At 37.4% G+C, this 26,593-nt stretch overlaps 2 protein-coding genes across 4 annotated transcripts in view; one reads left to right on the plus strand and one right to left on the minus strand.

Annotated features, from left to right (window-relative positions):
- Positions 1–11,459, minus strand: part of MYOZ2 (myozenin 2) — a 35,549-nt gene extending 24,090 nt beyond the window's left edge. Inside the window, exons 1-2 of the mRNA XM_033856726.2 lie at positions 11,280–11,459; positions 10,627–10,720 (exon numbers count right to left, since the gene is read on the minus strand). Of these exons, the coding sequence (XP_033712617.1) occupies positions 10,627–10,702 (76 nt within the window). The 5' untranslated portion in view covers positions 10,703–10,720; positions 11,280–11,459. The remainder of the gene's footprint in view (positions 1–10,626; positions 10,721–11,279) is intronic.
- Positions 1–26,593, plus strand: part of LOC109548757 (uncharacterized) — a 304,090-nt gene that overhangs the window by 42,619 nt on the left and 234,878 nt on the right. The gene's annotated exons all lie outside the window — the stretch shown is intronic.

A 26,593-nucleotide genomic window follows, 5' to 3' on the forward strand; every position in this document is an offset into this window, starting at 1 on the left:
AAAATATGACCAATCCCTTGAAAAGCAGAAAGTAACACATCTCACCCAACATGAAGTAGATAATTTGATTAATCCTATAGCTATAAGGCAATTGAATTTATAATTCTAAAATCTCCCCCAAAAGATATCTTCAGACCTAGATGGTTTTACCAGAGAATTCTACCAAACATTTAAAGAAGAATTAACGCCAATGCTACATAGTCTCTTCCTGAAAACAGAAGATGAAGGAACACTTCCCAATTAACTTATTACCTTGATAGCTAACAGAAACAACACACAAAAAAAGAAGGTACAGATCAATATCCCTCATGCTTATAGAAGCAAAAATCTTTACCAAAATATTAATAAATAGAATTCAACAATACAGAAAAAGAATTCTATACCATGAATAAGTGGGGTTTATTCCAGGGATACAAGATTGGTTCAATATTCAGAAATCAATGTATTCTACCATATTAAATGGCTAAAGAAGAAAAATTACATGATCATACCTTTGGGATCTAGGGCTGGACAAAATGTTGTTAAACTTGACACCAAAAGCACAGTCCATAAAAGGAACTTTGCTTAATTAAGCAAAATTAAATACTTTTGCTCTGAGAAAGACTGTGTTAAGAGGATGAAAAAACAAACTACAGAGTAGGAAACAATATTTGCAAACCACATATTTGAAAACAGACTAGAATATATAAAGAACTCTTAAAACTCATCAGTAAAAAAGCAAACAATCCAATTAGAACGTGGGCAAAAGACAGGAAGAGATATTTCACTGAAGAAGATATACAGATGGCAAATAAGCATAGGAAAAGATGTTCAACATTATTAGTCATTAGAAAGATGCAAATTAAAACCATGAGATATAACTATACACATATCAGAATGGCCAAAATGAAAAATAGTGACAGCATCTAATGCTGGGGAGGGTGTGGAGAAACTGGATCACTCATACATCACTGTTGGAAATGTAAAATGGTACAGCCACCCTAGAAAATAATTTAATAGGCTCTGTTAAAAACTGAACATAGGACTACCAGCAATACTGGGCATTTATCCCAGTGAAATGAAAGCTTATGTGCATACAAAAACCTATACACAAATGGTCATAGCAGCTTTATTCTTAATAATAATAAAAGAAACAACTCAAATGTACTTTAATGAGTAGGTAAAAAGTTAAAAACACTGTGGTCCATCCAAAGCATGGTACTCAGCAATAAAAACGAACAAACTATTGAAACACAGCAAATGGATCTATCTTGAGGGAATTACACTGAGTGAAAAAAGCCAATCCCCAAAGGTTACATACTGTATGATTCCATTTTATAGCATCTTAAAATGAAAAGATATATATATATAAATGGGAGACATTAGTGATTGGTAGGACTCTCTTGACTGCATGAATATCAATATTCTGGTTGTGATATTGTACTATACTTTTACAAGATGTTGCTCTTGTGGGAAACTGGGAAAAGGTACGTGGGATTGCTTGGTATTCTTTCTTACAGCTCCATGTAAACTACATTTATATCAAAATTAAAAGTTTAATAGAGCTATCAAGCCATGAAAAGACATGAATGGCCCTTAAATGTATATTGCTAAGTGAAAAAAGCCAGTCTGTAATGGCTACTATATGACTCCAACTCTATGACATTCTGGAAAAGACAAAACCTTGGAAGACAGTAAAAGAATCACTGGCTGCCAAGCGGCTGTGTGGAGGGAGTGGAGATGAAGAGGTTGAGCACAGGGGAATCTTAGGGCAGTGAGACTCTTCTGTATGATACTGTAATGGCAGACGCGTGACAGCGTGCATTCATGAAAACCCATAGGACAGTGCCGCACAGTGTGAAACTTTATGTAAACTGTGGACTTCAGTTAATAATACTACGTCGATATTGGTCCGTCAATCATAACGAGTATAACGCACTAATGCAAGATGGTAATAATAGGAGAAACTGTGTGTTGGGAGGAGAAGGGGTATATAGGAACATTATACTATACTTCCTGTTTAGTTTTTCTGTAAACCTAAAACCGCTCTAAAAAATAAAGTCTATTATTAAAAAAATGTTCAATTTAAAAAATTTCCATAGCCCTTCCTAATGCAGCGCAGAGTGGCATTGTCTACTCTCTAAGGTGAAAAAAAAAAAAATTACAGTCCCCAGGGTTGGCAGAAATAGCTTATGGAAGAGGAATGAAGGTGCACAGCAGGGCAGATGAGGATATTTTACAGTTTCCTGGGATTTGTTTGCCAGCTCTGCTGAGTTCTACAGGGAATATTCACTATTGTTTATTTGCGAGTGTTTGGAGTCTGTTACTGTGTGCTAGCAACATGGAAGGAGCTGGATTATTTTTCAGTGTGTCTATGAATATATCCCTCAGTGTTCTAGAAAGTGTGACAGGAGTGGACTGTTTCAGCTTTTTGATTCTGGAATCAAAATAGCAAGTTCCCTTTAGATCACAAATGACCAAAAAGACACAATATGGCTTATAGTAATTTGATGCAATACTACGGGGTGGAGGGGAAATCTCCTTTAAATGCTTCTTAAAATAATTCAATTAGCAATGCAAGAGAGAGAAACAGGATAAAATAATAACACAGAAAATCGAAATCGATAGATTTTTTTTTGTCCATTAACCTTCTAGGAATACACATTCTATGTAATGTATTTATATATGACAAATAATGTTTTTAAACAAATGTTTTAATGGGACATTTTCAGGAAATAAAAATGCCCCAAAGCAGGCAGCCACTAGAAAATGCAAAAACAACAGTCTTTATATTATAGCAATGGAATCTCTCCTTACAGTTAAGGCTACAAAGTTTTTTCATAAGGAAACCAAAACAGGGATGCATCTTTTCTCTTTCTCTCCTTTTCTGTTACCAATTTGAGTCATTATAAACAGTTAAATGAAAATAGAGGAGCTAGAAAAAGGAATAGCATATTATTATATTATTTTCTATAAGTTCTAAATTTCAAGCTATGGCATAAGTTTAATTTGGGGATCCCAAGACAAAAATTTGAGAAAATGTTTTTATCTCATTTTCCTCTTCCTAATGGCCCCCAGTATTAGCTGATTCCACCAATGTTTCTGAAATAACCACATGCCCTACTTGAATTCCATCCCTCTGGCCACTTAGATTTACAATAGTTTTCTGGGGTATATTTGACAGGAATTAATTAACCTTTGTGATTGATACAGGAACAGGTGTGTGACCTGACCTAGGTCAATGAGGCAAAATATCAGGACTTTTCTTTGTGTACATTGTGTCAAAGATACTTTCTTTTCCTGCTGCAGGTAAGCACGGATGTATATTGCCCAGGAAACTGTTGGTATGCACTTGATAAAATGATAGAGCCAGATGTGGGGTGAAGCTTACCCCAAGAAAATCAGAGCAGAGGGAGAAAGAAACCTGGTCCTTAATGGCATACTTGAGCTGCCAGATGAAGACTTATCAAATCACCTCTGAACTTTTCAGTTATGTGAGGCAATAAATTCCCTTTAGTTCGTTTCTGATTTTCTGCTATTTTCAACTAAAAGCATGCTAACTATGGTTATTCTCTTCAAATCTTCATCTCACTGATGTAGGTCCAAAAAGTCTATTAAGATTGGAATCAAGAAAGAGTAAAGAAGAATAGCCTAGAAGCCCAGCAATGGGGGCCTCGAAGAGGAGAGAAAAAAAAGAGCAGAAGTATAAAATATGGATATACCTCTGGCCAGACTCATTTGGGCTCATAAGAAACATTCACTCCTTTTTAGCAAAACACAGTAATCATCACCCAAGTTGCTACAAGGAGTAGATGTGCAGCAAGAGCCATGAGGAACTTACCTACCCTCAATAATCAGTTGGTACAATCCATTATTACTAGTAAATTTATACCACAAGAGAGGAGATAAAAGAGACAAAAAGGAAAGAGGAGAAGGCACACAAAATAATTGACCAACTCTCAACTCTCTTTGCTTATTCTTCATACTTCCTTCTACTACCTTTAAGCCTAAATTTTCTCCCTCTTACTCTGTAAGTAACAGACAGTGAGTTAATAGTTGGCTTTGAGTGACCATCTAAAGGTCCTGTGTATCTCTGGGACCAGAAGCACTGCATGAGAAATCTAGTGGTGTCTGGAGCAGGCTTGTACTGGTTCACAAGAGTCGACTGATAAATTTTCAGAAATTCTGTTAACCAGTAGTTAAACTCAGTGAACATAACCACTATTAAAATTAAATTATATAAACTTAATAATAAGTTATATTAAAAAGAAAGCAATAAATACTCAAAAATATCACTTTCTAAATGTTTTACTCCTTTTTGCTATTATCTATGCTCTTGATGTTTTCTTATATCTATTATATCTGTATGGTGGAAATACTGTATAGTGTTGTATTACTACACATCTCTTCCCAACTCTGCATTCAGTTTCTCCTTGATGGTAGCTCAAAATTGGCCATGGCAAGAGTATTTATACCACAGAAATTGGCAAATTCTACAAACCAAGGCATTTTTCCCCCCAAAGAACCAGTTAAATATTCACTAGCATACTGATAGAGACATAGGAACATTTTAAGTCAATATATTTTGCATAAACAAACAAACAATAAAAGACATAAACTAAATTCTCCAAGGTTTTTTTTTCCCCTTCCCTTCCAGTAGTTAAGTTTATGATGTAATTGGCGCTGGAGTTCCAGACCATCTGTGAGTTGGGAAATCTAATGTATGAACACTTTCATTTACTTAAACTTTCAGAGTGAAAAGAATGGTGTCAACTGAGCAGATAGAATCCAAGTTCAGCTGTTCCCTGCCCTTTATTGCAAACCTCTGTGCAGGGTCTTAACAGTGTGTTTAATCTGGATGCCTGATAAATGATATAACTTATTCAGGGTTCATATCCTTGCCCTGATGGATTAGAAGGTTGTCTTTGTGGCATTAGATCATCTATTGAAAATAATATTGCTAGGCATGCTTTCCTGTTAATGTCGTTTATAGTGATCCAGAATTTTCCATTTATTCTTTAAAGATTTTATAGGACTTAATCTATTATAGTTTGCTATTATTTTAAGGAAATAATGATTATTTTGGAATAAATATCTAATTATAAAAAACTTTTACAATATAACTTTAGTGTCTTGACCATTATCAAATTAATTCACAAAAACCTCCACATTTTTCAATCTACTAGAAATATTAAATAATTGTAATCAATATTCTTTCTCAGTAATGTCCTCAAATGTGCATTATTTTTGTAGCTAAATTAAGATTTAAAATCTTACATTAAAAAGTTCAAACTTTTGGGCTTCCCTGGTGGTGCAGTGGTTGAGAGTACGCCTGCCAATGCAGAGGACGTGGGTTCATGCCCTGGTCCGGGAAGATCCCACATGCCGCGGAGCGGCTGGGCCCATGAGCCATGGCCACTGAGCCTGCACGTCCGGAGCCTGTGCTCCGCAATGGGGAGGCCACAGCAGTGGGAGGCCCACGCAGTGCAAAAAAAAAAAAAAAAAACCAAAAAAAAAAAAGTTCAAACTTTTGATTTTTGAATATACTTTCCTTCCACTTTAACCATATTACTATGAGTACTGGAAACCAAATGGAAAATTGCATTTTATTGGGAGAATATCAGTGATCTTTGAAAATGTGATCAATTCCTTTTACAAACCTTTCTTCAATATGTAGTCTTATGAGCAGACACTGAACCTAAATTCCTCCAAAAAACATTTTTTTTTCACATTTATATCATAGGTTAACATTCTAAAACTTAGTCAACAAGGATTTATGTGTGCACAGGTAGTTCTGTATTTTTAATTTGTAATTTTGATCCTGCCAAAGTTACATATTTAGTTAGATCAGTGAATCCAATTCATAGTTTGTAAAGATACCCACTTATAAATAATAGTAGTAAGACGAAAGATCTTTTAAAACTGTTTCGCCATGATTCACGGGCAGCTGCAATTCTGGTAAAATGGGCAAAACCACAGAAGGGGAGATAACTGAAATTGATTTGCTTTAGGGTGGTCCTATCAATTTACTTAAAAGCCTGATTGAAGCCAAGAGATTTTCTCTACACTTAACAGGACTCTTCTGCCTGTTTACACACAGTTGGCCTGTGTAGATTGAATAATAGTCCATAAATATACATTATTGCATACTGCAACATGCATATATACATATTATATAAAAGTTAATAGTCCAGACTGTGGTTTTGAATAATACTTGAAAAGTCTACATTTGATTAAAAGTTTATTAGTAATCTTTAATAATTTTCTGTAGATTAAAAAGTTGATTTTGAAACTCATCTGGGATTCTATATTTTCCTATTTCATATCTCCTTGCCTTGATTTGAGTTCAAAAATTTACTGTTAATGTATTACCATTCAATAACTGTGTAAATCTATAAACATTTAAAAAATGAGATTACCAATGTATTGAATTATGCAAATTGAGTTACACAAACCAGTAATTCATCTAGTACTATTTATAGGACGTATATCTAGAGCATATTAGAGTGAAAAAGGCAACAAAGAAATGATGTTCATCATTCTTCTAGGATGATAGAATATGGCAAGAATTAAACATTGTAATTTCAACTTTGGTATAAATTGGAATTTAGCCTAGTTCTCTGCTGCTACTTTGCTGGAGAGCGTTATTAGAGGTTTAGAAATCTATGGCATGCTTAGAAAAATCCATGATTTCACAACATATTATTGCACACCAATTTTCAAGATAAAGCATGCTTTTTCTTCGGGTTATGAGAATGCTAATGTGAAATTTTAAACCAAAGAAAACTAACAAATTTGTACATTAAGCATTAGGTTAAGTTCTTTTTCTCCCCTAGACTTTTTACATTTGATCTGTAGTGTTTAAGTCCTTCCTGGTGTCCTCATTTTTATATTGATGACTTGATTAATTATACTTTAAGATATGCTTATACAGGAAAAGTAAAAGGGGTCTTCACATTATCTTTTGTCTGAAAGTCAAGACATTATATCTATGCTTTTCAAAGTACCCCTGCAATTTGTGTTAATATTATCACTGCCTCTGTTATTGGTGGAAAAACTCAAATACACTGATGTTTGAGCACATAGCTCAATTTATTAGAATCATGAAATTTTAGAATTAGATGACTCAACAGATCCAACCTCTTCATTTTCAGATGAGGTATCTGCTGTCTGGTCTGGAACTCAGGGCTCCTGGTACGATATCAACAACAGCACTCCATTTAGAACCTGACTTCCTGTTTTCAGACCACAGACTAAACTCTTTTCCTGAAATCGCAAAAACAATCTGCTCAGTCCTCTTCTGTGTGCTGGGAAAAGCTGTTCACCAGTCATGAGGGAAAAAACAAACAAAAAAAAAACATACCAAAAAAGCCCTCACAGAGCCCAGGTGTGAAAACTGTAGGGTGACTGAAACAACTGTAGTCTTTTTATTTCTGAAGCTCTTCTTCTAAACTGTCAGCAATATCTGTGCTTAAGATCAGGGGACAGCATACTCCCAGTTCTTAGGTAATTTTAATTCCTATTCCTTTTCCCCACCATTTCTGGACGGATGCCAGTTGCTCTAGAGTGCCTCTCCTTCCTCCATTCTCATTCCCCATTCTCTTTCTCTATAGACTTATTACTTCCTATTCTTTTATCCTTCCCTCTCTCTCTCCCTTCCTTCAGTAATCAAGTCTCAAATGAGTTACTGAGTGAGAGAGAAACATGATCACCACTGGAGAATATGTACAGCATCAGGAGTAAATAGCACAGGGCTGGTGGGCATGGAACCATTATAAGCCATCTTTTCTTGCCTCCACAACTAATTCATGACAGATAATGGCAAAGTATTTTGGTGTTTTTGTCTTTTAGAATGGCACTTGTTATACAGTTGCAACATGGCTCTGATATTTCTGTTTAAAGCTTCTGGGTTTTGCATCACAGTAGTAACACAAAACAGCTACTAATCATCAGCTCTAACACTTTTAATATTGATGTTGATGACCATGTTGATGATCATCATGATATGATGCTGAGGATGGTCTGTCTGAAGGTATAGAGCCTTAGTGTTAGGAGATACTTTTCATTAATTACTTTTGCTTCTGGTACATTATTTGACACCAAATCATTATGGATCCATAATGAGTGAACAATTTGGCATATAGTTAGTAGAGGCTGTGAGTTATCTACATTTTTACTTGTGCTATCCAGTTCTATGTATTTTAGTCTATATGGGTAGGATTTCTCAGTAATTCTTTGAGGTTATTTCTCCTTCAGATTCAATGAGTGCTCTGATGAAAAACTCTCCTTTTTGATTCTTATATTTTCCTACTGATCATCTCAAGGCTCACCAGCTATAGTCTCTCTCCCCACAGCAAGAACTGGACTGAACTCCTAGCTCAGGTTTAGAAGACAGCTCATTTAGCCATCTCATTGTCACATTTCATTCTCCTCCAGGCTAAATGTCTTTGAAGAGTGATATAAAAAATAAATGAATTATAATACTGAAAAAAAAAATCTTGATGCACAAGGGGAGAAGGGAGTGGGAGAAGAACTTCAAATAGCTTCTCTATTCATTTTTGTAGAGGACAATCCAGTCCAAATTTTAATTAGTCTTAGAATTAAGATCAAAAGAGTTGCATGCTTTATCTTAAATTATCCAGGTTTTTGTTGGTTGAAGTGTTTGAAAGTTTGGAGAATTATTCCCAGAAATGTTTCTCTGCAGTCCATGTCTCATTTCTGCCTCCTTAGAAAAAATGATACTCCCCTAGCTCCAGATCTCTAAACACTATGTCATATACAAATAGTAAAGTTCCATGTAAGATGTCAGAGGAAATAAAAGAGGGAAATTATTTAAACTGCTTCCTAAAGTACTGCACCTGTTTTATCTGAGATGAGTTAAGAAAGAAGTCTGTGATTATCCCTGTTATCTGTAGTACTTGACCTCCAAACAAAGGCAGAGCATGTGACTCCATTTAAGGGACTAGAAATCTTCCCGTGACTTGGGAGGGAGGGCTTCAGCAGACTTTACTTGGCCAGGACCTGTTGGTGGTGAGATTATAGTCTTGAGGGTTTTTTTCCCCTTGAGATATAATTGTACTTTTTCTTTATATTTCATAAAAAAATAAAAGTTATATTATAAAAAAAGGAAAAGATACTCTTATAGGTCTATGTCAGAAATAAGAGAGTAGAATCCAACACATGATTTAAACTGGGAATACATTAAAATGATGGATTGATTTATGATTATGATGCAATTAGAAAATGATAACTTATCCCAAGCCTAGTTTTAAGATAAATAATTTAGTCTCAAACTCAAGTGATTATCTGATTTTTTCCTTATTGATCAAGGAAACTATTAAAACAATTTCAAGTAAACTACATGAAGCAGGAAATACAAAGAAGTGCAAAAATTTAAAAGAAGCCTGAATTTTGGAAACTTGCATTGGTACAAATTTAGTTCTGGTGTCTGATTCAGAATTATTTTCACTTTATTCCAAACTAGTTTGACATCTTAGTAAAACATGGGTCTAAGTTGAATCCAGTATGGTGATTTTGTACTGCAAAAAAATAGAAAACAAAACTTAATAACAGAACCCTTTAGATATGACTGCATTGTGGGGGGAAGCATCTAACACAGTCTCTGATTGGTTCTATTCAGCTTGCTTTATGGAAGGTGAAATATGAAAATGCTATACTTATGCCTTTTCCCAGCTACCTGGTGAAAGATCTCATTGCTCTAGGTCTTAGTATTGTTCAGGTAAAAGGTCACATTCCTTGTTAATAGAAGGGAAATAAGGAGGTGCCCTGAAAACTCCACAAATATATTCTGGAATGGCTCAAATCAGCCCTTAAAACTATCTAGATATTCTACTTATTAACTTTTAAAATTGATGCTATCCTTTGCTCAATTTCCTTTATAACAATCAAAGTTGAATTTCCCTTATAACAATCAAAATGCAATGTATAAAGCATTACTTTCTAGAGTGTTTTGCTAGAACTTAGAGAAGAGAGTGGAATATCATCTTGCATCTAATTTATATTAAATTTTTTTTGAGTTATATGCTTGAGACTATAAGAAATCTATATTTTCCTAGAAATTATAAATAGAAGTAGATTTCCACACAGAATATCTCGGTAAATCAGTTACTAAATATGAAGACTGGTTTCAGGGTTAAAGAAGTTCACAATGAATATGAATTCCAACTTAACACCTTTTTTTAAAAAAAAAAAAAAAGGACGCTAGAACAGATTTTGAATGATTTATGTAATATAAGGTAAAAGAAATCAAGATAGATCTTGTGGGATGGACGATGTAGACAAGATTGTATGAGACCTGTCCAAAAAAGAGAAAAAAAGATCTGAGAGTGGTGATATTAACTTATAACGTGAAATGTGAAAGGCAAGCCAAGTAGAATGTACATCAGCTGTCAGATTGCTTCATTCCTTTAGAGCAGTTGTTCATCTGAAAATAGCTTTCAAATGAGAAAGGATGACTACAAAAGGATTAGTTACCATAGGCTGTTATACACCCCCTAGAGCTCCAGGTTTGTTATGACAGAATAGCAAGAATTTAAAGGAAGTAAACTATAGAATATTAAATAACATCAGGAAGAGTCTACATTAATGCTGAGCTATATTATTGCTGTGAAGGGTTTTCACTGATACCATTTCCATGGATTTCCTTCATGATGGCTGATGCTTGCTGTTTCCTCTGCTTCACCATGGTATTATGTGATAGCATGATTTTTTTGTTCCCTCCCTGTGAAAAATAAAGGAACATTATTGAGGCAATGTCAAGAACTCATTTGGAGTGTTTTATAATCATCCTTTTGAGAGACAGCATCTTTGTTCTTTATTAAGAGTTTATTATTGCTTTCTACTGAAAGACTTTAATACCATTCCTTGTCTGGTGACAGAGCATGCTATTCATTGACAGGCAATGTCACAGTGAACAGAGGCTGTTTCTCAGAGTTTCCAGCCCAGTCTTATCTATATACTAGTACAATGATTATTGGGCAATAAGAAACAATGAAAGAGCTGGACTCCTTTCCCCTTCCTCTCTCTTTTCCACAGTTTATTTTAATCTGTCATTGTTTCCTTACTGGCCTCCATTTGTACCAACATCACAGTACATCAATTCCAGCAAATTGTAAGAATGAAGAAAGGACGCCAGATTAAACCAGAACTCTTTGGTGGTAGTATTTTAATATTGGCATCAACAGCTGTCCTTTAAAGCAAAAAAGCCCATTAATGAGTCACAACTCTGAACTTCCTTGGACAACTGACTAAGAGAACATTTTAGGAAACAATATACTTACCTTGCTCTTAGACCGTGCTTTTCAGGAAGGATGAATCCTGATTTGTGGAGGAAAGACTGGAGATGGAATATGGATGGCACTTGGGCCCGATGGTTTTTATCCTTGAGCCTGGGATAGCATGGTCCCTAGCTCTGACTCAAACTGGGGACTGAGCCTTTCTGAAGAGACTGGCATCCAGCTGACATCAACTGACTATATATAGCACCGAATACTTCAGCTACTCATATCTTCCTGGCAAAAGGGAGGAACCAAGAAAGATTAGGTTCTCTCCATTGTGTTTCTAGTTTGTGAGATGTTTGAATGAACATACAGAAGGTTTTTATGGAGTACCTTCTGTTTGAAGAGATACTAGCCAAAAAAAGAGTTTTAAAACTTTTAAAGATGTACCCCTTACATTACATCTTAATTGAGGTGGCAAAAGATACATATTGAATACGTCAATTAGAACAGAATGATAGATTATTAACAATTAACATGAAAGTATTGACCATAATATCTAAGGAGTTTCAAGAAGAAAGAAAGCAATATGGGGCAGATCAATAGTGCCATCCCTTAAGCAAGAGTGAGAACCTATAGTAAGTTCAGAAAAATGTGTTATATTTGAATGGCGAAGTGGGGGAGCATTCTGTAATGGGCCTTAGAGGTTGAGCCTTGAAGCTATCTGAGTAAAAGCTTAGACTCACAGCTGGGTCATGAGTCTTTCTGAAGAGACCCTGTAGAGAACAGTGCCTGCAAAGTTGACTGATCTCTGCAAGGTCTGGAGTCAAGGATTTCTGTTTGGGAATCAGGATAAGAAGTTGGGAAGGTAGGCCATGTTGGCCTCCTTGCTGGTCTTTGAACACAGAAGCATGTTCCCTCCCACATCCAGGCTTTGGCTCTTACTATTTCCCACTTCCTGGAACATGCTCTCCCCCTACCACTTGGCTTACTCATGCATTCAGGACTCCCCCCAACTATTGATTCCTCATAAAGTCCTTCCCCAGTCACCCTGTCTAAAATATCACATGGGGCTTCCCTGGTGGCACAGTGGTTGAGAGTCCGCCTGCCAATGCAGGGGACACGGGTTCGTGTCCCGGTCTGGGAAGATCCCACATGCCGCGGAGCGGCTGGGCCTGTGAGCCATGGCCGCTGAGCCTGCACGTCCGGAGCCTGTGCTCCGCAGCGGGAGAGGCCACAGCAGTGAGAGGCCCACATACCGCAAAAAGAAAAAAATAAAATATCACATGGTGCCACACTCTAATCCCTTACTCTGCTTTACTTTTTAAATATTTTTGTATTAGTTAAGATTAAAGTCGAATGGGAGTGACAGAAAACCCTAAAAACAGAAATTTCAAAAAGATGGAAGTTTGTTTTTCTCACACATAAATTTTGCCCAGAGGTAAATAATCTAGGGTTTGTGTGATTGACATAATTATCACGGGCGCAGTCAACTCTTAACATTTTGCTTCATTGGCCCTAAAATGCAGCCCCTTGGGCTTAAATGATTGCTTCAGCTCTAGTCAGCATGCTCTTATTTCAGTCAGCAGGAAAAAAGAAAAAGTAATGAGAAAGGCAGCAGGAAAAAGAAAAAGTAATGAAGGTCTCCTTCAAACATGTCCTGATATTGCTCAGATCTCTTTTGTTTACATCCCTTTGGCAGAACTTAGTCACATAGCCAAACACAGCTCAAGAGATGTTGGGAAATGTAGATTTATTCTGGGTGGCCACGCCCAGTTAAATTCAGAGGTTAATTTACTGACAAAGAAGATAATGATTACTGGGTGACAACTCTCAGTTTTTGCCACAAGGGCATAACACTATTTTATCTATACCTATATCTATATCTATTTGTCTAGCTAGCTAACTAGCTGTCATCCATCTATCAATCTATCTCTATCATCTATCTGGTATCTCTTTTTCCTATTGAACTTCATAAGACTTAGGCTTTATATCTTCAGCAGCAAGAATTGTAGACATTCAATATTCATTAAGTGAATGAATAAATGAGTGGTTTGGAGATTGTGGAATGCATGAGTTTGGAATTATTTTCCTGTTATGTCAAACACTTGGGGGGAAATAGAATTGTAATAAACAGTCAATTGAGTATGAGATGATGGTGGCTACTTAAGGGAGAAGTTGTTTTATATGCGACCAAAATAAGTGCCTGATCATAGGATGAACAGTTCAAGGTAGTAAATGGTAGGTGTAAGCTGACCTGTTGCAACTGCTTCTAAGTAAAATTTGCATTGAATTTATTAATTAGGTACCAGTGAGAAACATTTAGCCAAGCCAATGAATTTAAGTTCCCTCTCAAGATCTCTAAATTGCTTTTATATTCCTGGCTTAAGCATTTACAGTGGTGTGCTATTAGTAAAGTCTCTGAAACTCTTAGTTTTTTCGTCTGTAAAATGGAGGTTACAGTATCTACCACATAGAACCATGGACATTTTACATGTAACAATTTTAGAAATTCTTGTTACTTAATAAAAGTTTAGTAAATGTTAATTTTTCCTTTTACTGTTTTATTCCTGCAATATGGAAGAATTTAGAACCTTAGAATAATCAACTGCATAACTCAGTAAAAAATTAAAATATATTCAGAAAGACCATTTTCCTATTTGGTCACCTTTATATGTTTCCAATTTTGTGTTATATACAGTTCTATAGGTTGAAATGGTGTCCTCAAAAGACAATAATTGTTATGTTGATTTTGGTTTCCAAAATGAAAGATTATTTTAAAAGATTTTTAAAGTTTTGAAGAATAGAATAACTTACTTGTTTTTGTTTATTTCTGAATTATACCAAAAATTGTTTTGCCTTATATTTTAAGCTCATTTATACATATCTCTGATAGCTTTCTGGTTTTTGAGTTATTATTTGTTCTCAAAAGAAGAAAGAATTAGTCACTGGTATCATAGCTTTAAAACAATGTATACTATCCATTTGCTTCATGACACAACAGCTAAATTTTTTTTTTAACATTTATTTATTTATTTTTGGCTGCGTTGGGTCTTCGTTGATGCGCATGGGCTTTCTCTAGTTGCAGTGAGCGGGGGCTACTCTTCATTGTGGTGCGCAGGCTTCTCATTGCAGTGGCTTCTCTTGTTGCGGAGCACAGGCTCTAGGCACACAGGCTTCAGTAGTTGTGGCGCACAGGCTCAGTAATTGTGGCTCACGGACTCTAGAGAGCAGGCTTCAGTAATTGTGGCACACGGGCTCAGTAGTTGTGACTCAGGAACTTAGTTGCTCCGCGGCATATGGAATCTTCCCCGACCAGGACTCGAACCCATGTCCCCTGCATTGGCAGGCGCATTCTTAACCACTGTGCCACCAGGGAAATCCCAACAGCTAAATTTTAAAAAGAACTTTAATGGTTATTATACAGCATTTTCAGATGGTCCATTCTGAAAGTCAGTGCCTTTCAATTTTAAATCAAGTCGCAGTTAACATATTTCTGTTTCATCTACACAGAGGTCTGGCTCTAGATTAAACTGCCCTCCAGTTTGTCATGTTGCAGTCTTTCTTTGGCTGTAGCCCCCACCCTCGCACCTCTAAGACCCAGGACTGCCCTCCTCCCTGTGTCCTCTCCACACCCACACATCCTGTACACTAGAGAAGAATCTCTCCTACCCCCAGGGTCTCAGTACCTACACTGGTCCTACTAATCATTCCTGTCCTTGAAGTGTCTCCCTAACCCCAAATGAAACAGAGTAGGACTTTATTTTCCCCCCAAGGCCCTAAATATTTTAAACTAATTGATGCTAAAGATAATGACAGGACCTTTTACTGTAGGCAGAATAATGGGATTCTAACGATGGAACCTGGTGCCTTAGGAGGCTAGTGACGATGAAGTTTTTGGCAGAGCTTTTCAACACCCCTGTAACCAAATCATTTCCATTTCTGGGCCTGCTGAAGTTGCATTTCCAACTCTTTTACCACTTGCTAAAAGAGAAAAAAAGAATAAATAAGGTGAATTTTACTGCCAATAAACCACCTAACAAAAATCCACACCATTAGGACCCATGAAAGGCAACTTTATTCAGCCAGTGGTAAACATGAGCCCTTTAGCCAAGTGGTAAACAATGTCTACATTGATATTCCTTTGACTGGGCACTTGTTTTTTAATCCTGTGTTTCTCCTTGTCCCATTTTGAGTCTATATTAGGTGACTGTAGGCAGTTGGAGATTAGGGCAGGATCTTGGGGGGCCCAAGATGTAGGGACTGACCGTCTGCTAGGTGGGCAGACAGCACATTACCATTACTGAGGCTCAGTTCTGGATTACTGCACGGAGAATCCAAACAGGGCAGCTCCCAGGCTAGTGCTGAATGACATATCTGAGAGGACTATCTGTTCTTTACCAGCCTTCAGGGCCTTAGATATGGTGGTAACCCTGGGAGGAAAGAATCTGCTTGAAAGGATAAAAAAAAGGTGTAAAAACTCACAGCTGATGAGGCTGTCTATGGAAGCATGGGCTTTGGTTTGTGCAAAAAGCCTTTGCATTCTCCTTAATAGCTAATTGCCATGCCTTCCATGGTTTCTATTTTCCTATATTGAATAAGGTCCAGCTTACAATTGATCTCCTTACCATCCCATAGCAAAGGCAGAATAGTTATAAGCAGAGCTGTGGTGATTATCCTACTGGCCAAAGTGAGATAGTACAAGACAGAGACCTAAGGGCACCAACTAATAGTAAACAGAACTATTACAGCCACTATTTAGTTACTGTTTGCTAGGCAGTTCCTTTGTTTTGCAGATGAGGAAATTGAGGTTCTGAGAGATTAAGTAAAATCCCCCATGCAACATACTTGTAAATTATAGAGATGAAATTAAAAGTTGTTTGTCGGGACTTCCCTGATAACGCAGTGGTTAAGAATCCACCCGCCAATGCAGGGGACACGGGTTTGAGCCCTGATCTGGGAAGATCCTGCATGACACAGTGCAATTAAGCCCATGCGCCACAACTACTGAGCCTGCGCTCTAGAGCTCATGAGCCACAACTACTGAGCCCATGTGCCACAACTACTGAAGCCTGCGTGTCTAGAGCCCGTGCTCCGCAACAAGAGAAGCCACCACAATGAGAAGTCCATGCACCAAAACAAAGAGTAGCCCCTGCTCACAGCAACGAAGACCCAAAGCAGCCAAAAATAAATAAATACATTTATTAAAAAATAAATAAATAAAAGTTCTTATTTAAAGGCTTTTGTGTTTTCATTATACTGTGCAGAAATCTCCAACTTCCTGATCTCTGAATATCTCTGTAGTGATACCTTCATGATAAAAACAGAGTTAAGAATTGTCAGATTAAGTATTTCAGTGTGCTCCTTTTTGATTCCCTTTGGAATTTAGCATCCCAACACTAGGTTTATCTTGGCTGAGGTGCTTTTTACTTATTAACATTTATGGCTCTTTCCCAACTCATGTTTTTCTGTTTTTCAAACTTCTAGAGTTCCTCATGGTGTCTATCCTCAGGGTGCTTTCCTTTCCTTCAGCTGTGCAAATACTAACGTTATTAAAATGCTGAACATAAACAATGAAAACGTGCCAGTTGCTGTGCAGACCTCTCCTTCCTTTCCTGGCCCGTGTACCACACACACAAACACACTTACCACCTTCACTGCCAAAAATAAGGATCAAATCCAACGCCATCAAAATAATCCATTTATAGGCAAGCCCAGTGTTTTACTTGTCTTCCTCTGCAAATTTATGTCTTTTAGTAAGCATTTCCTTCTAGGCTCTTAAATTAAGCCTTAAGTTAAACTGGGGAGAAAAGGAGAAGTAAACAGAGCCCGATGACCAGCTTGTCAAGGACAGAAGCTAACATAATAAGGTTGGGAACCTGGAAAGAGAGAAAGTTTCATATACAGGAATAATAAGAAAGATGTTGCCAAAGAAAACCTGCAAATCATTTTTTTTCTTTTGCTTGTATAATCCCAGCATTTATCCAGAACTTTGTCACATTTTCTTTCATGATTCTAGCCAACCTGTATTTTTCCTGTTGTCTACAGGAGCATTTTCTTTGACAGTTTTCTCACCTGCAAGAAGTCACCCCTGCTTTTATATACAAATTTAGCATGACCTAATTAAACAAAAGTTAATTAAAGAAAACATGAAGTTTTTTAAAAGAATGTATAGTCAAGGAATTTAGTGACAGAATCTGGACTTCACAGCCATGTATCACATGCTAGAGTCTCAGCAGCATGGTTATAAAATAAGGACAATCATAATATCAACATCATAAGGCTGTTGCATGGCATAGTACTTATCTCAATGCCTGGCTCATATTAATTGTGTAATAAATGTTAGCCATTATTATTATTATCACCAAAATGTTTAACTTTAGCATAAACATGAGAAAGGATGACATTCAAAATATGTTGTCACCTTAAAAAATAATGGCTTAACCCCTGTTTGCAGACAAGGCACAGAGAGGTTAAGTCACATGTTGAAGGCCACACAGATAGAAAAAGAATAGTGCCTTAACTGAGAAAGATATAAATATGAATTGAGCTGTGGGATTAATATAAATAAAGCATGTGTAGATCAAAAGAGGAATTGCTAAGAAATAAAACAGAAAGTGAAGGGTCTGGTATACTTGTTAAGTATATATCCTAGGTGGGAATGATTTATCAGTGCATCAGAACCTAATGTCATTAACAAAATCTGAATTGTATGAATAACTCTCCTTATTCTGATTCTATGCTCCCATGCAAATGTCCACTAATCTACTGGTTTCCCATGTAGTTTGCCTGAACCCAAATCCACCTACTACTTTATCTCATAAATTATGACACATTTTAAGAGTAAAAAATTCAGTGCCTAGTAAATGTTTATTGAAAGGATGAATCAGAAAAAGTTAAAGAAATCGGGAAAAGAAAAAAACAGGAGAGCAAAGTTCAAGAGAAAAGAGAATTTTAAGGCACCGTCAAATTCTCCACAGAGATTATAGAGGATGACATATGAGAAAAGGTCACTGGATTTAGCAAGAAGTAGGTCACTGGCAGAATTTAGAGACACTTTTTAATGTGGTAGTAACAGAACCCAAATAGAAAGGATTTAAGGCAAGAATGAGTGGATGGGAAGTGTAAGCTGCAAATGGAAACCATTTATTTAAAAGAACTGTTTGTGAACTAAAGGGGAGAGAGAGTTCAGTAGCTAAAAAGAAAGCAATTTGCGTGTGTGCGTGCTTGTGTGTTTAGAAAGGGGAACCTTTGACAGTTTGGAGATAAAAGCGAAACAAATATTGCTGTGTAAAACAATAAAAACTCTGATAATTTGCGATTTGGGGTGGTTAACTTCAGGATAGATGTAAGTCTATGATGGTTGATCGTTGGAGAGAAATCCTGGTAGGAGGGAAGAAGTATGTGCCATGCAAGTTCGAATAGGAAATGTGCATATGGAGGTTTGGCATCTGGGCCAAGTGGTGCCATCAGAAGGCCTTCCAGCATGCCATCATCAGGGTAAATTTACCAGGGCCCAGGTGCTGAACAGGTCCAGACATGCCAACTTCCCAATTTCATTAGTCTTAGGCTGTGCCCTGTCAGTTCACTGAAATTACTTTTGACACAAGTGACCTCCTTGATGGCAGATCCTAATCTATCTCCTGGCCTTCTTAACTGTATTCCAAATTGCAACTAGAAAACTCATTTTAGTGTCCCACAAACATCTCAACATTAACATGCCCCAAACTGGGCTTATCATCCTCTTATATGAGCTCCTCATCAGGAATTCCCAATCTCAAACAATATACTTATCACTACCTGCCCAGTAGACCAAGCCAGGAATCATCCTAGAATCCTCTTTCTACCTTTTCCCTCTTACAATCTAATCAAGCTCTTAAGTCATTTTTAGGCTGGGGGGATGGAAGTCTACCTGTACCACACCCCTCTTACCCAAAGAAAGAGAGGAAATAATAATCTGATTGTTGGTTCCCAAGGCACAGATCTGGTTAGGTTGGGTGGTGAAATGTGAAATTGTCAAAATGTGTTCAGAGGATATATAACTAGGTATTGCTTCATTCTTTGCTGTCTATTCCAAGCAAGCAACAAAAGTTGTAAGCAACTGCAGTCCCAGTTTTCTTGCTGTTCTCTCCTGTTTTCATTTTTATATGACTGATAAGATTATATTAAAACTATGTTTGGGCTTGAGGTTGGTAGGCTCTTCATTGTTTGGAACTTAGAAGTTTTACAAACAATAGTTTTTCCCTCTACTTGATGAGTTCTCTTACTTGGTGAGTCTCCACTGATTTTTCTACAGTCCCCTTCTACAAATATTTCTACCTCCTTGAAACCTTCTCTGACCTTCCTAAGTAGAGTTTGTGCTTGCTCTTGGGCTACTTGCTCTTCTGGGCTTATGTTGTATTATGTTTATATGTACAATACATCTATTATTATATTCAATCTCTTTGTTCTAACAAGCCTTTGTTCTAACAAGGCCTTCACCACCATTAGCTTAATCATCCATTCTCCATTCTTACCTCCTGATTCCATGATATGCAGTGGTGGGTCAAGAAGTGATGTTGGTTAGGGGACCTTTAGCTCCCTTATTTTGTATCAAAGCTTTTGATGCCAAAATGGCATGCATGGCTTCAACACATCTCAAATAAACACATCTTAAGTCAAAAATGCATCAATATTACCTTTTTTCTTGAAGAGATTTCATTCCTGATTCCAGAAAACCATATAATCTTTGTTTTCCTCCTCTCTTCCCTCCTAGTTTATTCACTCAACAAATATTTATTGAGCACCTATCATATTAGTTACTATTCTAGGCACTGGGTAGTAAATAAAAATTTTTAAATTCTCCCCTTCATGGAGCTTACATTCTAGTAGGAGAAATAGGCATAGGGCAAGATAAACAAATAAGAATACTGTATGTTAGATAATGATAAATACTAAGAAAAACAATAAAGCGGGGAAAGCAGACAGCATTGCTGGGAGTAGGGATTGTGATTTTCGATAGAATGACTGAGGCAGACCTCATTGAAAACATGACATTCAACTAAAGATCTGAAGGAGATGCAGGAGGAAGCCAGAAGTATATATTAGGAGAAGAACATCCCAGCAAGAAGGAGCAAGTACAAAGGCCCTGAGGTGGTAACATGTCCGGTATATTGGAGAACAGTGAAGAGGCTAGTGTGACTAGGACAAAGTAAGGGAGAGAGAAGTTAGGAGATTGGTCAGAGATAATGTAGGCCTCATCAGCCATCATAAGGACTTTAGTTGTACTCTAGGATGGGAAGCTGTTAGAGGGTCTTATCCAGAGAAATGACATGATATGACTGCAGTTCTAATAGGACAACTCTGGTTGCTCTGTGGAGAACAGAGCACAGTGGAGCAAGGACAGACCACCTAGAAGGGCTGTTGCGATAATCTAGGCAAGAGATGGTGGTGGCTTGGTCCAGGGTGGGGAGCAGTGTAGGTGGTGAGGAGTGGTCAGATTCTGGATATATTTTGAAAGTAGAACCAATAGAATTTGCAGAAGAATTGGTTATAAGATATGAGATGGAGAAATGACTCCGAGTTTGGGGAGCTGAGCAATGGGAAGAATAGAGTTTCCACCCTCTGAGACTGAGAGGATTGGATTTTGGGGAGAATGTCAAAAGCTCAAATTTGGAAATGTTAATTTTGAGATGTCTATTAGACATCCAAGTGAAGATGTGAAGATTGGGATATATGAGCTAGAATTTAAGGGAAGAAGTCTGGGGTAGAAATATAAATTTGAGAATTGTCAGTGCTTATATGATACTTAAAGCCTTGAGACTGGATGAGATCCTCTTTGCTGGTTCCTATTCAGCAACCCAAACTCTTAATGCTGAAATGCTTAAGGCCTAGTCTTTGAACCTCTTCTCTTTTCTGCCTGTACTCACTCATCTCTTGTTCTTTCCTTTTTCTCTCATACTCCTTATCAAATCTGGTCAGCAAATCCTGGGTATATCCTGGATTTTGAAGACTTCAAAATAAATCCAGAAACTGACCCCTTCTCACCACCTCCACTGTTACCACTCTGATCTATTTCTTTTGCCTAGATTATTGCAATAACCTCAAAGCCAATCTTCTATTCCTGAAACTGTGCCCCATAGAGTTAACAGAAGCTGATGACTAACAGGAATTCTTGAGCTTGTCTTGCAGAGCAACAGATAGGGGAACAGCTTGTTAAAATCCCTCTGCATGTAAACTGCCTTCACTGATTAAGCTCGTTTTAGTCATTGTTTTCTTCCTTTCTTTTTTTCTCCTCTTTAAGTAGCCCAGTTGTATTCAGAAATTTGGAGTTAGCTCTTGTCTGGTGAGAGCTGGCTAAGACTGATTAGACCACCAACCTTAAAACTGGGCCTGCTCAGGTGTCTGATGAATGGTGTTTTGATGTCAGAGGGCTAGAAAACTTAGATCATACTAAGCACCTCCATTTCTATGCAGAAGAATGTAACCTGAATACATCTGCACAAGACACTGATTACCTCACCTTTTCCCCTACCTCTAATCACCTTTCCCCTTGCCTAAGACCACCCTGCCCCTCCCATAAATATTCTACTACCCTTGTCTTCAAGGAGGCAGATCTGAAACTTGTCCTCCTGTCTGTCTCCTCGCTTGGCTGCCTTATGAATATACTCTTTCTTTGTTGCAAACCTCCGCATCTCAGCATTTGGCTTACTGCCCATCAGGGAGATGGACCTGGTTCAGTAATATTTCCACATGTATCTCACTTAGGTCTGTTCTCGAAAAGTAGCTAGAACTTTTTAAAAAAGTAAAATAAATTTTACTCCTCTGCTCAAAATGCTCCAACGGTTCCTATCTTAGAGTAAAATCCAGTCCCAAACATGGCCTAAATATATCTTCCACAATCATATTATCTGATAACTCACTGACCACACCTCCTATGCTCTCTCCTACTTTTGCTGCTCTAGACCGCCAGTCTTCTTTGCTTTTCTCAAACATCCCAAGCTGTTCCCTCTGAGAGGAACACTGCTCCAGATGTTACCAAATCCAAGCTCACTCTGCTCGCTGCACGACAGGCCAATAAATAGGGAGACGAGGTGTTGAGGCAAGGAACACGACTTTACTCGGAAAGCTGGCAGACCAAGAAGATGGCGGAATAGGATCCCCGAAAACCATCTTATAGGGGTCTGGATGCCAGTTTCTTTTATTTTTTATCTTATTTTTTTTTAATTCTTTTTATTTTTTGGCTGCTTTGGGTCTTGCTGTTGTACGCGGGCTTTCTCTAGTTGCAGCGAACGGGGGCTACTCTTCGTTGCGGTGCATGGGCTTCTCATTGCGGTGGCTTCTGTTGTTGCGGAGCATGGGATCTAGGCGCACAGGCTTCAGTAGTTGTGGTACGTGGGCTCAGTAGTTGTAGTGTACGGGCCCAGTTGCTCAGTGGCATGTGGGGTCTTCCCAGACCGGGGATCTAACCCGTGTTCCCTGCGTTGGCAGGCAGATTCTTAACCACTGGGCCACCAGGGAAGTCCCCAGTTTCTTTCATAGAATCAAAGAGGGAAGTAAAATAAAAAGACAGAATAGAGAGGAGAGGCAGGGAGGAAGTAAAGTAAAAAGTGCCATCAGTCTTGGAAAACATTTCCTGAAATGGCCAGCCTCGGGGAGGGGATGTCAATTTCTTCTTTCTTACAGCCATTCACAGGTTGGTAGGGTTCCCTGAGGCAGGCCATTATGTATGATTATAATAACAAAAGCAACACAAAGCAAAGGCTAAAGTCAAAGAAACAGATCCAACATGGAGTCAAAATGGGCTCTTCTCTGTTATACAGATATCTGTGTGGCTCTCTCCCAAACCATGTTGGGCCTTTACTCAATGCCACCTTCTCAGTGAAGCATCCCTTGTCTACCCTGTTAAAAAATAGAAAAAATAGTTCCTCTAGAACTCCCTATCCTCCCAGATTTTTCTCCATAATACTAATCACTGTCTTCATATTTACACAAACCCCATGAAGGCATGAATTATTGTCTGTTTTGTTCTCTGCTGTATCCCTAGCATTGAGAATAGTGTCTGACACATTGTTGGCACTTAATAAATATACTTTAATAAATGGATGAATGACATAAACATACAATCTAAGTAAAAATGGTCTGCTAGCTGTGTGAATGTTGTTTCATTCACCCTCTTCCCTCAAAATTCCCTCTAGGCTCCTAAATGAAATGTGGAAATACCCACAGATGGTACAGTAGAAAGTACATGCTGTGGGGCTCAAGAGTCATACTGAGTGCTTCTTTAGGTCATACCTATGGCAGACATTTATAAAAATGATTAAAATATGGTTCCAGGTTTTGAGGAATTTGTACTCCAATTAAGGAGAAAGTTGTGTACAATGTGACTTGCATAAAAAGAACAAATCTTAACATAAGTATTCCCAACTTTCCCTTTGGATGCCAATTCCTAAAGAATATTTTGAGCATTAGGCCTCAGAGAGCTCAAATTTGAAAGAAGCTGTGTGGGCCTCCTTCATTTACATTAAAAAGGGGAGGAGTGGCTCAAGGATGCTTTTCTTCTGAAAGGCCAGATTAGAAAGGAAGGAATTGGGTAGTGATAATAAGAAGGAAGGAGTATGATCAAGTAATAATCGTGAGCTTAGGTTTTGGCAATAGGGTGCATGGAGGGGGAAAAAAGAGAAAGATTTTGGAACAGCTTCCATAAAAATTGGAGGAAACCATGTAGATAAAGAGAATTTTTAGATTATTTATGGGTCAAATAAAGGAAGTCCTTTCTTTCCTCTAGAATATCCCAGTTTTATGACCACTTTTTATTTCTAAGAGCATCCAAATGACTTGGTTGTAAATATACCTCTAGGAGGCTGAATAAATTCATCTAATGTTTGCTATTTGACTTGGAAAATACCTTGTTTCAAAATGATAATTTCAGTTTTGTCTAATATACAGCAATTCATTCTGACTATAAGTAGCAAAGATCAGAGGCTATCCCTGGTCTTTTATCAAACCATACCATCAGCACAGAGGAGAATGTTTGTGAAGGAACTATTGCATCTGGTACTTTTACAAAAGAAATCTATGAGTCTATACATACATAAAACTCCCTTTTATCTAGAAGGTACTGCATTTGTACTTTCATTGTTTGCTCTTTAGAATACTTTCTTCCCTCTTTTTCCTTTTTTTTGGCTGAAATGTTAAGGTTTTTTTTGTTGTTGTTGTGCTGGGTCTTAGTTGCGGCAGGTGGGCTCTTTAGTTGTGGCACGTGGGCTCCTTAGTTGTGGCAATGTGGGCTCCTTAGTTGTGGCATGTGAATTCTTATTTGCGGCATGCATGTGGATCCTAGTTCCCTGACCAGGTATTAAACCCGGGCCCCCTGCATTGGGAGTGTGGAGTCTTAATCACTGTGCCACCAGGGAAGTCCCAGCCGTTTTTATACCATAAAAAAATTATAAAATTTTATTAGTGTTAGATGTTTTTCTTTTTAAATTTTTCATCCTTTTATACAGGGACTCATTGACTGACTGATGAACTGAGCCAAGCAAGGACTAGAAAGACCCTTTTCTACCTTCTTTGTTAAGCGATCTCTGAGTGTGTGATTTCTACATTCCACAAGTGGATTATCATTGGATCAGTATTAAGTTTCTATATATGGTTGTCTGTTTCTATGACATCTATCATGTTCCACTGGTCTGTTAGTCTGTTTCAATCCCAATATCACACTCTCTTAAATTTTATATCTTTATAATGAATCTATATCTGGCAGGGCAAGCAGTATCCTCTCTGTTTTTCTTCTTTAAGAAGATCTTAACTTGTCTTGGATCTTCCACATACATATTAAAATCATTTTGTCAATGTCAAGAACTGTGTGAGTTCTGAGATTTTGCCATACTTACAAGCCACCAAGTTAGCTTACCACAGTTTCATGAATGCTGGCAGAAGACACGAACTCCTGAGTCAGAGATAAAAGACTTTACTTAAGGCACAGCAAGCACCATGAGCTTCCTATTTACATCTATTCTCCTTGTCTCCAAGTCCCATGGGGCAATGTGGATGGGCTCAGATGGATGCCTGCATCTGCATTGGGTGCCTTATAGAAAAGGAACCCTAAGCTTAGGGAACCTGAATCTTTTATACTGGGCAGTAAGTATGAAGGCTGTTTGCTCCAGAGCGAGACACTATACCTTCCAACACTGTTCGTTATACAAACATCCCGGACAAGTTAGTCCAGAACAAAAGCAGTCAATGTCTCTTATCTTTTAGTTTTTAAAATATTCTCTTATTTTAAAAACCTCTGCTATATCTGCAGTGTTCCCCTTTTTCATTCCTAATACTGTTAATTTTTACCTTACCTCTTTTGCCCTGGATCAACCTTTCTAGAGGTTTGTTAATTTTATTAGTCTTTTCAAAGACCAACATTTCATTTTGTTGCTCCTCTATTATATGTTTGTCTCTATTTCCTTATTTTCTATATTATTTTGCTCCCCAACTTTTTGTGGGGGGTTATTTGTTATTTAATTCCAGTATCTAAAAAAATTTATTATACTCTTCTCTTTAACTCTTGAGTTACCAGAATTGTTTTTAAAAATTTGCAGACAGAGAGGATTATTTTTAGCTCTTATTTTATTTTTAATTTCTGTGTTCTCATAGTAAACTATCAGCGGCAGCAAACAATTCCAAATCTCAAAGGGCTTAACACACTACAAGTTTATTTCTTGTTCATTTGAAGTCCAACCTGAATGTTTCTGTATATGACACAGAGAATAAGCTTCTTCCCTTTTAGGCTGCCAAAATTCTCAACACGCTGCTCCTTACGTTTTTGAAGAAGAGGAAGCAAGAGCGTGGAAGGTTGCACAGGATATTCTGTATTCAGGCCTGACAGTACATGCAACACTTTTGCTCACATTCCATAAGACAGAGCTAAGCCTCCTAAATTTACCAGGGGCTGGAAATGGCGTCTAACTCTCATGTCCAGGACAAATAGGAAAAAGCAGAATCCCTGCCATAATTTCTAATGTTAATTATATTATTATCAGAAAATGTGTTCTGTATGATACCAATTCTTTAGGAAATGTGAGACACAGTCAATTTTTGTAAATGTTCTGTGTGTGCCTGAAAATAATGTATATTTTCCAATTACTGAAGGCAGGCTTCTATATACATCAATGAAATCAAACTTTTTAATTGTTTTGTTGAAATTATCTACATTCTTACTGGTCTTTCTTTTTAAAAAAAAATGTCCTCCATTTTATTTTATTTTTTATTGAAATACATTTGATATATAGCATTGTGTAGATTGAAGGTTGAAACATGTTGATTTGATACATTTATATATCATAATTTGATTGCCATTGTAGTCTTTATCATATCACATATTATCGCTTCTTTTTTTGTGGTGGGAA

Source organism: Tursiops truncatus, chromosome 5, assembly GCF_011762595.2.
Source record: "Tursiops truncatus isolate mTurTru1 chromosome 5, mTurTru1.mat.Y, whole genome shotgun sequence".
Lineage (NCBI taxonomy): Eukaryota > Metazoa > Chordata > Mammalia > Artiodactyla > Delphinidae > Tursiops > Tursiops truncatus.